The sequence below is a fragment of the Bradysia coprophila genome (genome assembly GCF_014529535.1).
Source record: "Bradysia coprophila strain Holo2 chromosome X unlocalized genomic scaffold, BU_Bcop_v1 contig_185, whole genome shotgun sequence".
NCBI classification, from domain to species: Eukaryota; Metazoa; Arthropoda; class Insecta; order Diptera; family Sciaridae; genus Bradysia; species Bradysia coprophila.
In genome coordinates, this window is record NW_023503305.1 from 364,817 (window position 1) to 383,597 (window position 18,781).

At 33.7% G+C, this 18,781-nt stretch overlaps 1 protein-coding gene across 1 annotated transcript in view; it reads left to right on the top strand.

Moving 5' to 3' along the window:
• The window catches only part of LOC119068518, a 156,957-nt gene that overhangs the window by 104,247 nt on the left and 33,929 nt on the right, over positions 1-18,781 (top strand). Inside the window, exon 7 of the mRNA XM_037172124.1 lies at positions 16,110-16,181. Coding sequence (XP_037028019.1) covers positions 16,110-16,181 — 72 coding nt within the window. The remainder of the gene's footprint in view (positions 1-16,109; positions 16,182-18,781) is intronic.

The following is an 18,781-nucleotide window of genomic DNA, read 5'->3' on the forward strand; positions in this document are numbered from 1 at the left end:
AGCGAGTCAATATGTTTCGAAAGACGAAAATTCCAAGTCACAAACAAACTGCAACTCGACTGAAAATGTACTCGTATACTCGTTAAGTGAGGCAGTGTTAAAAACCATATTTAAGTTTTATTTCGTTGAATTTCCAAAAAAAAAAACTTTTAAGAAATAAATGCGGGACGTGTTACCATTCTACTTTCAAACGTAAATCGCATTGCACGAACGAGAGTCAGGTACTCAATTTTAAAACTCATTTAGTTTGACGATTGTTTGTAAAATGCACTTTTAGTAACTTTTTATTATTTGTTTATTCAAAAAGTTCAAATAAATGTTATGGTGTAAAGTGGGCGCAATATCATTGTATCATATATGAAATAATGTACAATTTTAGCCAACACTCAATGACAGCAAAACCAATTCCACATTCACTGCATGTTAATTAAGCATCAAGTCCGTACTCCCAAATGATATTATTTTCATTTTCAGTTTATATTATTTAATATTGTATTCTGAGTATTGCCATATATTGTTTTATTTGGTTATGTCACACAATATAGATGGCTGATGTGCCATTATAACGTGTGAATGAATAATTTGTGCGCCATGCATTGCATGAAAATATATGGAAATGTTTTCATTTTGGTATGGCACAAATTGAGTTTTATTTTCGAGACCAAAACAATTGTGAATTAGTTTTATTGAAAGAGAAACTTCGTTAAATATTCAAATTGACAAATACAATTTATAATTTAATGAGGTTTTAATATAAATTATCGTTGAATTTATATTTTAGATATATATATATATATGTATATGTACGGTACTACTACAATACTGTATGCTGGTGTTCGGTGTGGGAGTCACAACAGTGCATTGAAAAATCTATTCGATTATTTTGGGAATAAATAACCATTTAAAACAAAATTACAATACCCCTAGAGTGTGGAAAATAGTCAATTTATAATCAGAAATGGTCGTGCTTTTCTATTCAGAGTCAAAACACATTTTTTTGCACACAAAAAAAAATCAAAATCGAGATACGATTGGCTGTAAATAATATTGTCGCTTAAATTCAATTTTCGACCAGAGTGGGTTAAAATCAACGCTCTGTTCAACAATTAATTTTTTTTTTATAATTTATATTTTTTTAGGCTAGTATGCGCAACTATCTGACTGCATATTATTTATGTAAATTAGCAACATAATTGAATTTGAAACACAAAAAAAGTCTGAGTTTTAATAATAATTAGAGATGGAATATTAATCAGTTCAAATTAACCGATTGCCTTTGACTTTCTAGGTGATTTTTGTTTTTCAGTGATAAATCAAAGGTTATTATCGTTTTCTAGTTTAGCAGAGTGTTTACGGGCAAAAGGGAAATCTATTTACACACCACACATTTATCTTCAGATGGATAAAGGTGAATCCTGTTTCTTGGCACAATAAATGATTCAGATAATTCATTGATATACGAATTATAAAGGCATCCAAAATATGTTTTGTAGCCGAAGCAGATGTTGAACCGATTCATTTAAATACGTTCACCTTCAAGCATGTTATACCCGTCCCACGCATTCATCTATAGAGTGTGTGTAATACTTATGGCCTCACCATAAACTGAGCTTAAAATAAGTTTTTGCGTACTTCACAGAATCAACAGTTTTGTTTGTTCCACACCAAAGCTTTCAAAACAGATACGGAAACCATGTATACTAGTTGTTACAATTGATATTTCAGTGTAATTGTGTCGGGTGGCGAATTTAATACCGAAATACATATTGTAGATGCGTAAAGCTTTGCTTGGAGAAGACGTGAATTTATGCGGTGAAAGTAGAGGGTGGATTGATTGGAATGAGTATGGAACGAATAAAACCCAAGAAAGAGTTCAAACGTATTTTGAGCTAAGTCTAATTTCGAAAGCGCTTTTATCATATCATTAACACTGGATTGACAACCTTCAAATTTGGAGGCTTTAGTGATAAGAGCTACCACTCCAGATTGTTTGTTTTGTATGTACTCATACAGCAAAAACATGTTCCTTTTACCAAAGAATCAGTCTCCGAAGTGTTGTTGTATCGGTAAATAACCAAGAATGATTCAAGTTAAAAATTGTCTCTCTTTTGAAATAATTTAAAGTTTTGATTATCCAAAATCTTTGAGAGGAGATTTGATGGAAATCTTCAACATATTTTGTAACTAGTCCCAACTCTTTGCACGGAGATGAGTTCTAAAATAAATTTGAACAGGAAAATACAAAATGTGTGAGGAAATTGGGAAATGGTATCAGAGCACACATAACAAATTTCCTCTGAAAAAAAAAACTTTTAAAGTGGCTTGAAGAGGAAATATTTGGTAAACAACAACTGGTATACGTGTAAATGTTGTTATATGTACTTGTACAGCCTTTGCAACACACGAATACGATTTTTTCCACAGTTCAATTATTGATTTTCCAGAAAAATCATTTTCGCTACTCACTCTTCAATTAACGCTGTCAATACTCTTTCATAAAGAGCAGCATTGACAATGTTCAATAATACGAACGGATGAATTGAATGTTCGCTCGCATTTCTACAAGTTGCTAACGTTTCCCGCAACCCTCGATATGCATTTAATGAATCGTGAACTTTAACAACACATTTCGCCAAAGAAAGATGAAAATATTCCAAAATTCAGTAGTATCAAGCTGTCCCAAAATTAGTTTGACTAATATGGGATATACATGAAGATTCAGTGTTGTCATACAGGTTTTCAGTTTTCAGTCGTTGATGACTTTATAAGTAGTGTGAATTTCTGAGATTTAAAATGTGTGACCGACCGTAAAATAAACCCCCTAAATGGGCAGTACAGCATAAATTAGTGAGTTTTTGGCAACACAGAATCGCGAACGTCCTTTATTTTTCGACCATAAAATCTGTGATTTGTCTCATCCATTTCATTAATGCAGTAAAAATTACTATCGTATGTGTAACTAGAACTGTAGATATTTTATTCATTGCTACTTTCCGACTAATCAGTTATGGTCAAGTGGCTATACCTTTTCAATATAAAAAAGTATAAATAAATCAAACCGAGGAAATTGCAGTCACATGTTTCCAAGCAAGTACATATATTCGCAAACTGCAGAAATCAATTTATTCAGTTAAAAAAAACTACTACATTATCGTATAAACTGGATCTTATAATGGTGTTTGTTTTCAGTTGAATTAGCACCGTACCGGTAGTATCCACATATGAGCATACGTAGTATATTGTATGCAATATATAACGTATAGTGCAGTTCAATTCCATTTTCCCATAAATCAATGTTTTTAACACAACCGTGTCGGTCGGTGTATATGTTTTTCGAGATAATAGTTTACAGTTTTTCTGCGTTCATTGGCGACAAGACTCGCACACTTGTTAAACTATATATATGGGAACGATCTGAGGTAACCGGAACCATTTCATCTGATAAGTCGAATGAGTTTTCCATTTCTGAGTGCCAAGAAAAGACTAGTTTCTAGTGCATACGAAAATCCGAGACAATATTTGGGTCTAAAAAATTTCAATCTCGTCTAAGAGTCTCCTGCTTTATGTTATTAAAATCCAATCAACGTAAAACATTGGGAACGTTCACAAATTACGCACGCTCGACATAGGGGAGGGGATGTAATTTGTAATTTAGCCTTTTAAAAGTGACCTCAATTTTTGAGTACGCAATGGGGAGTGTGAAGTTAAATTTCTCCTGTGCAAATGTGTCAATAACATATGTAGTTGGGACCACAGGCTTAACATGCCTTCCGAATCTTTCCTCGAATAATGCTAATATTTTCTGAGGAAAGTTAGGTGCTTATTTGATATCTCGCCTAAATGTAGGCCGGTCATAATGTACATAAATTAATCGTATTTGGGTTAAGTCATACGAGTCATTCAGTGTGTACATCGTTACCGTCACTAAATACGCTACAACTAATTTATGAATCTTGAGGGAAATTATGGAATTGTCTGACAGGGTAAACGGTTCCGGCTCTTTTTGGTGTAAGGTGTAAGTACGTAACAACTGAGGCAAATCGCCTTCAAAATTGTTTGTTATTTGTAAGCTTCGAGTCTAAGAAAATAAAAGTTCGCAAAAGCTCGTTAAGCTTTCAATAAACCAAATAAAAAAACGAAGCAAATTCTATGTTCAGATCAAGTCGGACCGAGTCTAAAACATTTTTGTATTGAGTGATACTTTACTTCTAAAACCAAAAGAGTCACGAAATGCAGCCAATGCCCTACGGTTACTCCATAGTTGTCTCCATGACATCAAACTTAAAATCATTGAGGATGTCGCCTCCTCATATTGTTAGAAATTTCTGACCCACATCTTTCGCGTCCACCTATTTCCTGTCATATCATGTGGTCCGACCTGCCCAAGTTCAATCCCATCCCGACCCGCACGTGCTGAATCAATCGGTGTTAATTAAAAACGATATGTAATTAAATTGATTGAAAATGTTCGATTTGATTCATAAATTACGAAATTGCCATCCACAATACAACAACGGCTACTACACCCATTTCTATAACAACAAGAAACTCGTTTGTTTAATTAATTCTAAACTAATGTAAAAGCGGTCTGTACTAACAAATGATTGCACCTTTTATCTATAACTTTCAATTTGAATGGAAATAATCAATTGTTTTGCAACTTTTTGTACATCCCTATTCATGTTACCCAACGGTTGTTCCATTCAAATTAAAATACAAAAAAATAAAGCAACAACATCACGGTAAATATCCTCCAACTACACCAGTTGATGTTTTAAGGCTTTTAGAGCAAGAATGACTCGCCAAGTCATTATTATATCACTGGTTGGTTCACATATATATAGAGGATACAGACTATCATACCTATAATGACAACAGCATGACCGATACTATGTTACTATTCAGACTATACAATGCAAAAACACAGAAACCGTTTACATGCACATAAAATCCTGCATCATGTGACTGTGGTTTGAGCAGTGCAAATATTTACGTTGTATTTTCAGCGTACATTTCTCGTAACCAGCGTATACCAGAGAAGCGAAACACACACAATGTGCGGCTGTATAAATTGTAAGAACGAAAACTTAATATCACCCTTGTTTTTGGTCAGTGTTGTGCATTCAATTATAAACAAAACAAACAAAACAAAAATTAAAGTCCATTCGGGCTTTTTTCTTCACAGTATGAATGCCGAAACTTTACATTATAAATTCAAAAACTAGCTCGTTCATGTTAAATTGTTAGCCAAAGATTAATCGAGTTGACGGTTTATATATTCGGGCGAACACATCTACGTATATAAACTGAAATATACATGTAAGTGGCGCTGGCTGCAGCGAAATGCAATTGAAATGGAAATATATTTCCGTTTTTCATATAATTTACGTAGGAAGGTGGTTCGAGGAAATTAGCACTAAAGTTTCCATATTTGTGAAACGAACATAATAATCTTACCCCGCCGTTCACAGTCGTATGGTATTTGCTGCCCGAAACTAATCTCACTTTGAACTTTTTTTTTATTCTTTTCTTTTATAAATTGAATTCAACCATAAGACGTTTCGGTGAGGTTATTTAGTATGTATAATGAAGTAGTTGTGCTTATAGCCAATAAAAATATCAACTTTGTTGAATGCATACTCAATTTTGTAACGAAACGAAATGACCTAGTATGCTCGTGCACTGCACACAAACACACATAACAACATAGTATGAGGGTCAGAAATGGTGTCGACTTTTACTAAAAAAAAAAAGTTCCATGACAATTATATTCCATTGAGAAGAGATCATGACCGCATGTTAGTAAGCGAGCGTGACGCGAGTCCACTACCAAAACAGTTTTAAAAAAAATTGAGGATGGCGGAGCATATTTACAGCAAATTTTTGACTTCTTCCTCTTACCTGGATATCTGGAATCTAGTAATCCATACGAGTTCAACGAGCTATCACACGTTACTGCAGCTTCAAAATTGGTAGAGATATTGAACTTCGAAATATTGATGTTTGTATGAAAATAAGCAAAATCTCGAATTTTCAGATAATGCAAATCACCTACGTTAGTTACTTAGTTCCTATGGAAAAGTGGATCCAGCAACTCCTAACTTCCATAGACTTTCCTGAAATTTTGGTGATAGGCTAATAATGGCCCAAAAATAAGAATGGAATGTTCAAAAGTTGGAGAAAACACATGTCTTAGGAATTGGAGCTTCCCAAACACTCCATACAAACGCCATGTAACAGCCAATTTGTATGTGTGTGTGTGTTTTCGAGAAATTGTATAATCGTGAAATGATTTGTGAAACGATTATCAAGTTGCGATGACGGATGGATGGTGGTGTTAGTTTTTGGAGTAGAATTTAGCGTTTCAATTGTGTTTTTAGGGGTATCGTTGGTGGGGCAGATAGAGAATTGGTTTCTTCTGCAAAGTCTCAGAGTTTTGGGAGTAGAATTGGACGGTATTGGCGAAAAATGTCGGGAAGTTGGAATTTAGTGTTTCAACTGGGATTTTAGGGTTATCTCAGTTGGTGAGGCAGATGGAGAATTGGTGTCTTCGGCAAAGTCTCAGAGTTTTAAGAGTAGAATACGGGCGAAATGACCAAAAATGGAAAAGTTTTCCAATTTTATGTTTTTAAACTTTTTCGAAACTTATGGCAGATGGAATGTTGATGTCTTCGGCAAAGTCTCAGAGTTTTAAGAGTAGAAAACAGAAGCAAATATGAAAATCGGGTCGTTCTATTTTCCTGTTTCAAATTTGGTTTTGGTATTATCTTTTGTGTTACGGGACATATAATATTGTTTTCTTCGCCTCTAGAAAAAAACTTTTGATATGTCATAACTGGCGCTTTAACTTTAAAGCTTACAAAAGAACTGATATCAGTCAAAAAAAAACCTTAAAGGGTAAATGTGACGCAAGTTCTTTCTTTACTTTTTTGGGTTCATCTTGTGTTTATAAAATTTTTGCGTACAGACGCAGAATGCGTCACCCTCAGCGATATCAGTTATTTTGTATGTAAGATAAAGAACTTGTGTCACATTTACCCTTTATGGGTTTCTTTTTACTGATCACGTCTAACCGACGAGTCACATTCTGCAGCACAAAGAGTGAATAACTTAAAAATTATTTACTCTCTTTGTAAAAAACAAAAAACAAAAATCTTTAACTTTTAATTGACTATTCCGTATCACAAGCATTCACACATAAGATTGCAATCCCCAGACACAGCTCACTCATTTCATTATGTCGTTGTGTTGATTTACCCTCTCTGTATAAATACTGAAAACCGTACATAGAACCACATAAGAAACAAATTGAAGTAATTACTATACTGACAAGTGAAACTAATTTCTTTTCAGACATATTTCTTCTTACAAGCAAAAAGAAAAAAAAAATTGCTAATCCTGCAATTTATCATTCGGTGAACCCTTACACCCCGCATCTGAGAGCGATATGTCGGTCGGTTGTATACATATTTTATATCTATAAATATGTAACCATGAAAGCTTCGGTGCTTGCTGCAGTCATGAACCATATATAGTACGAAATCATATCTTTTTCTTCCGTCACAGTTTCCTTCATCTTTTTCTTTGTGTGTTCTTCGATCTCTATAAATGCTCTCTCTCTGTACCTAGGTAAAAAGTTAAAAGGTTTTACGTTCGATATTTAAGTGAAAATAGGAAGAAATAAAAAAAAATATTTTTTTATAGCACTGGCGTATTACACATTTTTTTATTTAAAATGCTTACGCGATACAAACAGGTATTAGAAATTAATATAAAATTGACGTTGTGTGAGAAAATATGTTTTTCTTACGGAAATCTTCTGTAGACATGTGTGTATTAAAGTTGTCATTGCAATGAAAGACCTGGGTATCTTCTCAAAAAAAAAATACTAGCAAACATAATTCTGTGATGAATGCAGCAGCTGAGTTAATGTTCGTGTTGTGACTGGAAAAATGATGACAAACAATTTTTATTTAAGAAAAAAAAAGGAACGACAACAACATCCGACAAGTATATAACGATCTGAACGTGAAGAGTTTTCCCTCTATTCATTCTGTATTGCTGTAACTGAATTGTTGTTGGTGGTGGTAAAAACTCGCGTCAGGGAACCAGACTCATTACCTTTAATTTTACCCAGAGCATTGATGTTTTACCATTCTCAACAAGAACAGAAAAAAAAATACGAAGAGGAATTTCGAGATAAAAAATCAGCGATAAGTTTAAAACATTAGAAATGAGAAAAGTTTTTTTTTAATGGTTAAGAATCGGATGTTTGGTGGAAAAAATTAGAAGTTTGATATATTGGATATACAACAAAGTACGAAGGAAAAGTTTCTTTTTTGTTGTTTGTCATAGGTTCCAACAAAAGTTAAACAAAATGTAATGGTCATTCCGTTGGTAAATTAGTCTTGAAATTAGCATCGCATTACATATATGAGAGTATAAACGTAAAAGTGTAAATACATTAGGGAAGACATCAGAGGCGTCGACGACTTCGGTTTTTGCTCATGGGGACCAGATAATATTTCGGTAAATGTTACAAATCTGCTTTGATTCTATTCTCCCATTTCATGAGTGGAACAATATTTCACATGCAGTGGCAATTGTTACCCTCTCTCCCTTTTACTGGGCCCCACTGGAAGACATCATACATCAGTGATACCAGTTGTTACGGCCTGACCTAATACTGCGATGTAACGAAAGTGGCGATAGTTTCATTATAACAAAAACTTTTTATTTCATCTATACCACATGAATCCAGAAGTTATGCAGAAGTGACATTTTGACAAAATTCGACATTTTCCGTTTAAATAATCGGCTAAATAGCAGACGTTCCTTGACTTCACATTTTTATTTCTTTTTAAATCCATGTACTCGTACATAATCAGTGAGTTTCATCAGGGAATAGTTGTGTTATACGACATGGTCGCTGGCTGTGGCGTGTTTGTGTTGCATTCAAGGTATTTATAAATATATTTATCACACCTATCTTTCGTGTAGGAGACCCATATGAACTGTATGTCTGTAATATGAAGTTACTTCCGTATATTGTACACGAACAAAATCCACTCGAAAACCCTATAAAATGACATTTTTTCTCACCATGTCTTCGGAACGACCTGACAAGATCAGCACTTCTTTTCGGATGTCTTTTCGAAAAAAGCTCTATAGAAAATGGCAACCGAATGAATGCAGAGATTGGTTTGTTGTTGTTAGCTGATGTACAATTAGTGATGATTAGCAACCTGAAACTTTCCAGAACAAGATATTCTGGGCAGCCTTCAGGTGTCGATTCAAGGAATAGTTTATACATTTACATTTTGAGTAATAAGCTTTCAATTCAGGTGTGTTCTGCTCAAGTACACTCTGTTATGGCGCATGGTTTTCGAATAAGAACGGTACATCCTTAACGTATTTTGCTTCAGAAAACAAGAAAACGAACGTTAGGAGTCCCCACTTAAGACATTGAGAGATTACATTTTCATAAACTTTTACTGAAGATTTCAACGATCGTTTTAAAGACAATGTACAAGAGAATCCAGCCCGTCTCTTCTGAATTTTCTCTTCATGTCGGTAAGATGTAAGGGCTGCCACTGTTTTCAATGTAGTGGTTGAATGGGTTGAATTCAGACCTTATTCGTAAACAGCACAGCCTTCATACGAGATTTCGCCACGAACTCTATCTTGAAGTGTGTGATGTATGGAAGTTTTTACTTATTCTCATCTACTGTACATCAATGTTTTGAGTTTTGAGAGGTATATTCAGAACAATGAGAATTTGTGGGTATTTATAATGATAACTTACAGAGCCGCACTGACTACCAAATGGCGCATAGTGTGCTGAAAGGCAAGAGGCGCAAGATTTAATCAAAAGAGGTGGGAAGATAGGCATTTTAACAAAAAAGTGAATGGCGCAATCGGGATCGTCCAATTTTACTATATGGCCAGTCCGACCCTGATTACTTGTTCTTGTTAGGAAAAACCTAATTTTTTCTACCAGCTGTTGTTTGTATGGATTCTTTGGCTAAGACTGCATTACAATTAACCATACCCGCATAACCGTAAAAAATCGACCGACCTCTCGATCCATTTAAATTCCTCCGATTCAATTGGTGGTTGAACATGTTTCTAACACACTAGTCACGTGTGCCACTACTAAAGAGTTTAGTCATGTCTTTGTCTTATCTTAAGACGCGTACGATTCACTGCGATAATATTATAATACATTCATTGTGGTGGGACACGTTTTTTCACAGAAGAAATACAGCAACGTTATGCAACTTGTTAGTGCTAACAACGCATTTTGTCCCAAAATTAATTAACGAGTAAATTCAATCTCACATGCTCTGAGCCAAATATTTTCAAAGAAACTTCCTGAGTTATTGGTTGTTTCTAATTACAAAACAGAGAGCTCCGTTAATACAGCAAACGTGGGTAATTGCGTGTTATAAGTATACCTACATAATATGCACGAATCCGTAAAAACATTGACACTGTCACATATCTATCATTGTATAGATATAATGCCGCCACATAAGGCTAATTTCAACTATTTTTCATTTTATTTGTTTTCCTGAAGACTTGTTTGTGTTGACTTTTCTTATGTTTCATTTTCTCGAAATAACTTTCCGTTTAGATTTAACAGCCTATATACTTATCTAATCTGGAATATTTTATATGGGGTTTTTCTGTAGTCGTGTATGCATGCGAACCAAGACGACATAACATATACAAGGCAAAAGGCGAACCACATATATGTATAATATACAATAAACTAGGAGAAATGAAAAGAACAAAGGGAAACAGAATACCGAATTGTAAAACTATACGGGAGAATTTCACAGCGCCACGTGAGTGTAATGAAAATGAGATGTTTATTTTGTAAAAATAAAGACGTTCTTATACGTTTCGGGTTTCGTTTCTTGATTTGGGTTGTGTGTTGTTGTTGTTTTTTTTAGTTTTTATTTTTTGATTTAACATTTTATGTACTGCATTAGTAAAGGAAAATAAAATACCGTTGTGCACAACAGGGATGTGGGATATGCAGGTTAGTGGGTCGACAGTAAATTAAAAAAATTTATTAGAAGGTAGGATCACTAGATGAGGGTGTGGGGAATCGAAAAAATTTCGGTGGAGATTCCTTTTTTTCTTTACGTTGCTTTACAAAAAAATTATTTCAAACATTACTTTCTTGCTGGGACATTTGTTTGGCAGTACCCAGAATGGCACATTTTCCAATAGGTTAAAGGTTACTCGAGACAGAAGAAAAACCACCACCTATCACTATACCACCGAAGTACTTATACAATGATCAGGTTTCGACGAAATTTTATTTGCCTAATTGGTACGTGGTCAGTACTTTCCATTGTCTGAATTTAAAACTGTTTTTGGTTCAATTTATGTTTTTTTGGCTGTAAATTAGATGATTAGGGCAATGAGTTGTTAAAAAATTACTACACCAAAAATGCAGTGAATTTGGCTTGTTGGTGAGTGTGGAAAATTTGAAAAAATCCAATTTATCACGTTAACATTTTTATTCATAATTTCTTAATATATGATCGAAAAAAGCGGGTAAGGTAGTCTCGCACACCTCACACCGAAAAATGGTCGAAATTCGCAATACATCTAATATCTACGGAATTCTCTTTTTCTCGAAAACTAACAAGTTTCCGAACGTTTTTTTTTATCAGGTTATCCAAAGTTCTACAGTCGGTGACTTGAAATAAGCGATTCATTTCGTTTCAGCTGGTTTTCGGCTGGTCGCCTCATAAACACAAAACTTCTTTTACGTCTTTATAGGTCTTAACCGTACAAAAAAGCATTTTCCTTTGATTGGACCATCTTAAACGAATTAAATAATATATTTTGCCTTTCATAGTCCCATGAACTCTGCATTTATTTGTTTGACTCATTGACGTTTTATTTGTCAGAGCTAGATAATCCATAAACCTACTTTCGATACACTGTCTTGATTGTAATTGAACACTTATATCGCATGATATGAATGGTCTATAATCCCTGTTAATTTAATAGACATGCAACCATCACCGTCAACTACTATTATTGTGGTAATCAATTACAACCCGATTAGAAGCGGTTGTGGTTGAAATGTTACCCGTTTTCTACGTAGTGGATTGATCTGTTTGAGTTCACCTTTAGATCAAATATTTACAATGATTATTAAGTCAGATTCAATTTTATTACTCACAATTACCAAATGTACAAAATTTGTGCTTATAATACACAGCCGACTATTTTGTGGTCAATATTCGGGCAATTAAACACAATTCGTCCCATAATTAAAACCAATAACCATCGAATCATTGCACTTGAAAGAGAATGTAATGATTGTGAATGTTTGTTGATGTCAACAACTTGATTATTAACAAGCATGCCATTACCTTCCTTTACCAGTCAATACAGTCCATATTGCAAATTCAATAAATAATTATCATCCCTTGTTACTTGCTTCTAAGAGTTATTGTATTCTATGTGCCCAACAAATAGCTACCACTGTGATAAAAATAATAAACAGGCTAGAACAGGTAGAAGTGGCGATAAATCTGGATTATAACATACATCTTTTGTAAACGTACAATGAATTACAAATCACCGGGAATGCGAGAATCTGAATTTGAAACTTTATTGAAATACCGACGTTGACTTTATGACTTCGAGTCAATTAATTAATTTCGGATGAAATTTTTTAAATTCCAATTAAGATGAAAGAAATTTAGGAATATTAGGAACTTAAATTCTATATAAAATATCCTGCAAGAACAACTGAAGTACGAGTTCAACAGAATATAGTATATTAATGTGAGATCACTTTGGTCGTTCTATAACCGAATCAAACATCTTCTTTATTCAATCAATTCACACAGTTTAGTGCGCTAAAAATTTCCTAGTTTATGTTTGCTTTGAGAGATAATTGAATACCGAATAGAATGTTGGTCGAAAAGTTTTAAATTTGAGTCTTTGGACTGAGGGTATTACTCGGCTTAAAGTGTTTTTTGCATTTTTAAATCGAGTAAATTTCATCCGATTTTGCCAATTTTTGTTTATATGGAAGGTAATTCCCACTTCTAGAGTTCAAGATACTTGAAGGATTTCTGAGGTTTTTTGGGTTCTTAAAATTACATCGTAAATATTTGTTTTTTCTTTGAGAGGTACTTCGTACGGGCTTTCGTAGTTATGCTATGTGCAATTTTTAAGTTGAATACTTTCATTTCACATGTCACACTTGGGCTAAGCGGGCAATAATATCAAGTATGCAATGGGGTTACAGAATCATTATGGCTACGGATGCACTAGGCTTTAGGGTCGTACGGGGCTCAGTCGCAGCAGACGATCCGACTGTTCTGACGACCTGTTTTTTTTATTAAAGAACTCATCGTTGCTTATCGTGCTTTGTCTTAATTTCAAAGAGGCTAAATTATCACGATATGCGAGTAAAAAATTATGGTCTTGGTGCGTGAAAATGCACTTAACCTCGACTATTATTTTACGATTATAGCACCTGGTGTTAAAATTATTCCATTTTATACTTTACTTGAACTGATTTGGGTCGCTAAACCTTAACCAGATTCAAATTATTTTGTTTTTGCTCCAGTTTCGCAGACAAAAACAAGCTTTTCCCATCGTCATTGACAAAGAGGAAACGGTAATTTTTATCTAAAAGTGTACAATTTTGTGCAGAGCCAGAGAGTATAGCACCGCACAAGCTTTTCTAAATACGAAGGAAAAAAAAAGAAGTTATTATGATCAGATCTCTCGGTCCACTTTTGAGGTAGAAGCATTAACACTGTACTGCTGTGGTTAGGTTATACACCGAGGGTTATACTGGCATATGCTGAAAGAGGCAAATAAGTAAATTCTTTTAAATTCAATATCCGCATCCATTGGAATGTAAACATAATGTGTATTGTGTATGTGTAATGGAAGCAGAAAGTGTATGAATAAAGAATGAACAGAAGAAAAAAAAAGTAAATAAAAAGAAAAAGAGATTATCGTTTATGGATGATTTTTCTCAATGAAAATATAATATTTTTTTTACTTCAAAATATATAGATGAAGTCGGTGTAGTTTTGTTCTGTTGTAGTATATAATATACTGTAAATCTATAGTAATGTGCTGCGAAGCAGACATTTGTAAACCAGCAGCAGTATATTGCTTAATTTGCCATTTCACTGCTCAGTTCATTTTCATAAGTTTCTACTACAATTTTACAAGCAAATTAAATTTTTAATAAGACGTAGACAGAGATATTTGCTATGGCAATAACGAAAAATTCTTTTCTCAATGATGTCACTGAGAAGAAACGCTTATTAATGTCGTTGTCTAGGATAGGATATTATACTGTGCGATAGTCGCATGTTGGAAATTTTATTTTAATTTTAAGTTTTAGTGAAATTTAGTCTCTAGCATTTAGTTATTGAGTTATAAAATAGTTTTCCTTGTTTTAATGGCTGTGCGCGGTGGGTGTGTGTGTGTGGGTCTGGGTCGGAGGTCTTTTTGTTTTCTGTGCGTTTCCCCTCCCGTTCGAAGTATATTATTATTCGACATGGAATTGTTATCAAAACTTGTAGCTCGATTGTTATTTATTTTTGATGCCTTTGTGATTCAATTTATTTTATTATTATTTTTTCTCCTCCTCTGTATATCGCTCGTTTTGCAATGAAAATAACAATATGACGAAAGAAAAGACAATGAAATTATTTTTGTTTTCAAAACAATAAGAGAGACCAAACCATGCGGAACGATCATTTCACCATCATGAAAAATCAATAAAATATTTCAAATTGATTTTCACATAATAATGCCGTTGTTACATATCTGTAGATAGATATAGATGTGTAATACACACACTGTGTTATGCGGTTAAATCGTCTTTAAGTAGGACTATTTATGTGAAATGACGATGCACATAAAAAAATATATTCGACAAGAGCATAAAGCTTTCCAAACCAGGAAGTATGTTCCCTTGTGTGATATATCTGTGGGTGTGTAACTTTATGTTCAATATGCAACATAAACGAAGCTTTTATTACTTTGAAATGAATAAAGTATCCATAAAATATCTGTGAGACAATAAAACACATGCAATTTAGCCCCAATGACAGCCGAACGTATTAAATTCTATATATGTTTTATGACTATTTGGAAAATCTTTTTACATGCCATTTAGACCCGTATATGTCGACGGTGCAGCCGAGTCGTAGAACCCTTTCCCAATTTGTTTTTATGGTAAATAAATAAAAGAAAAATAAATTGAATAAATTCATATCGAAAAGGTGTTGTCCGACGAAATTAATTTCGTAAAGAAAATCTATTCAATTGATTCTGATTGGTCGGTCAATGGATTATTAAGATCATTGTCACCGAGTACAACTCACCTTTTACCGATTTTTGCACTGGCAGATATCCGAATCGGCGATCGTATGAAACGGTTCTCAGATTAAGGTCTGAATCTATTATTAGAATACCACTATTTCATTCAAGTTCAGCACGAACGTAGAAGATTTTTTGTTGTTGTTATTGTTGTACCATTCCGGAACAGGAACAATAAACATTTTTTTTTTCTTTTCACATTTTCAATGATATTTTAGCTTTACCGTACTCATGACTTCACACACACAACAATGCGGTTTTTTTTAAAAAACGTAAAGTTTATCGAACCATTATCCGTATACCTTCTAAAAGATTGATAAAGTAAATATTACTTCGGCTTTTTTTGTGTATATATTAAGCTCGAATAGATTGAATATGGATATGAATAAACAGAAATATGTGCCGGATTTATTGAAAAATGAAATAAAAAAAAAAGAAAATCGAATATTAAACGGTGTGTCGAAAGAAACATATGGAGGAATATATATGGATGAGCGATTAAGTCAAAATGTTATTGGTTTTTGTTTAGAATTTAATTTAATTTTTGTTTCTCCCTGCGGTTTTAAATGGCAGAATATAGTGCTATGGATTAGAAATAATCTTTTTTGTTGTTGTTGGTCTAGCGGACAATTTAGCCGCTGGAAAAATAATATTTTTTGATGCAACCCGTTTGGAGGTGTACATTTGAATGTAAATTTGTTTTCTCTTTTTTTTTGCAGGTGGAATCGGATCCAACCGTTTTACATAGCCACGATAATTTGCAGTGGGCCTCCAAAGATTTGTCGATACAGGTGAGTCTATATTATTTTCTGTTACTTGAAAAAAATGCGCTATTTTTGGGACAACATTATCCCATGTTTTCTTGAATTTTCCTAGACAAGTTTTTCCAAAAAAAAAATTTTTAAGGAAAATGTTGGAAAATATGGAAAACGTCTCAAAAATAGACCCTGCTTTAGATGCGTTACGAGTTTTCCATAAAATCGAATAAAAATTACTTCACTATCTGGTCTTTATATTTCAGTCCAAGTTCTTAAGCCACTCAACTGCATCTTTCGTCACCAAACTTAAGCCGAAAACACAGCAGCAATTTTTGCGTTACTGAGATCGACAATTAGGCTTCGTTTTCCATCGTATTTCGATTTGCAGCATACGTCAAAATTTGGAAAAAAAACAGCATAATTATTGACCTCAGCAACACAAAATTCCTCTTGTGTATTCGGCTTTAGTTCACTGAAATTGCCCGACAAACGTCGTTGTCTGCAACAGCTGTGTCCACACATCAATCGGTTCTAAATTCTCCATGCATGTCTTTCCGGCAAATCAAGTTAAATGCTTCAAGCTTTTCGTTCTCGATCAAAGATTTCCAATATATATCGTTTCCGAATATATATCATGTACTACAACATGATCGATTCATATCGAATTCCACGATGCAAGCCTTTCTGTTGGAGGATTTTCAGATCATCTGCTATCTGAAATCTGTAATTTCTGGGAGTGTGGATGCATTACATGTTGCGGAGTGGAAACGAAGGATCAACAGATCTGTGTTTCGAGATCGTCACTGATCGTCCCAAACTGATAAATCTAAATCTAGATGAGCAATTTTTGATAATACATGAATCCATGGATCCGAAGTTGAATCTACTGTACCTGTGATGGTTCTCATATTCAGTTCCGTGTCCATTTTGTCCACGCGACTTCTCCGATACCATATGGGTACATTCAGCAATAGAGTAGACCAAAAGGCCTGTTGTGTTGCCTTTAGCACCCCAATCAATTCCAACCAGTTTATTTCATAATTTGAGCTTTTCACAGAACCTCGTCAGCGGTCAGCACTAGGTTTAATGCCAAAGAGCAATCCATGGAAGACCCAAATAGCTCGGTGTGTTGTTGATCCTGATTTTCTGCTTTCGAGCCGCCATTCAGATGGTTCAGGTGGTAAATTGCCACTTCAGATTTACCATCATTTATGCACAAGCAGCACTTTTGATAGTTAAGATAATTCAGCAGCATTTTGCAATAACCATGTTTAAAGACATTTTTTAAATGGTATAAACTTGATTATTACAAAATGGTGTCCAATTAGCGAATGAAAATTTACCTGGCTTCATCATATGGCTGGTGGTGTGCTGATTGTAAATAGGCCCTGCCAAGCTTTGATGGATGTTTTAATATTAACAGCATTGTCGATAGAAGCCACCAACAATGCTAACTGGAACTTCATAATTTGTGATTTTAATAATCCCCTTTTCGCACAGCCCCTAAAAATATGTTCCGTTTTATGAACATCACATTTAGAAGTCTGTATGTGAAAGCCAAAGGATTAAAAAAAAATAATTTTTAATTGAAATATATTCAGTGGCAAATAATAAACCCTTCTGTGTGTAATTACATTTATGTTCTTTTTGCAGAGGAAAAAAAAATACTCTCAAAGCTTTTCACCAGCGGCGATTAGGTCTAATCCAATTTTCTTACCGAGAGAAACATTCCTTTTTTAAAATTGAATTACAAGATTAATCCATCATATCCACATGGAGTGACAGGATAGTCCCTAATTTTCATTAAAATATTTACATTCACACTACATCCTCGTCTTTTTTTTTCCGGTGATACGGTGGATATACGGTATATAAATATGTGTGACATAAACTTTTCCAACATATATAATATCGGCGCGGCACCCTTGCCAAATGTCCGAAAAATGAAAAATTGACACTCTAGCGAAATGGCTTTGTATTATATTCGTATTATAATCACATGAGTTGTATATATATATATATATATATATATATATATATCTATCTATAAATATACATATAATCCTCGATCTGATTTGATAAATAACTTAAACAAATTAATTAATTAAAATAATTATATTTCCGCTGCTTTGTGATAAAGCATTTGCATTTCGAAAATTTTGCCTATATTTATGTATGGAAGCATAAATACGGCCTGGCATATTAACATGTACGTAAACATAGCCACTAATTTACGTTGGGGATTAATGATTCCTCGGTGAATAACTATGTACGGTGATATTTTGATTAATTATTATTTGTCAAATTTTAATTATCTGATATGGCAAAAACAGATGACAAACAATTACCAATATACCAATATTGAATGAATGATGTTACAGGAAACTTTTGTTTTTTTTTTGTTCGGTCACTGGAGTGATATTCATACTTTAATGGTTGGTATAATTATCACGGGAAAATATAGATTTAATTTTTTTTCTGTCTTATCTAAAGCTACAGTATAATTGTACACTGGCTTTTATTATGAAATTAACTTTTTTTTTATGTATGTGCACCATTTAGCACAAAACAATTAACCCCTTTGAAAATCATAAAATAAATTTCACACAAAACATTATTTTGTCGAAACATAA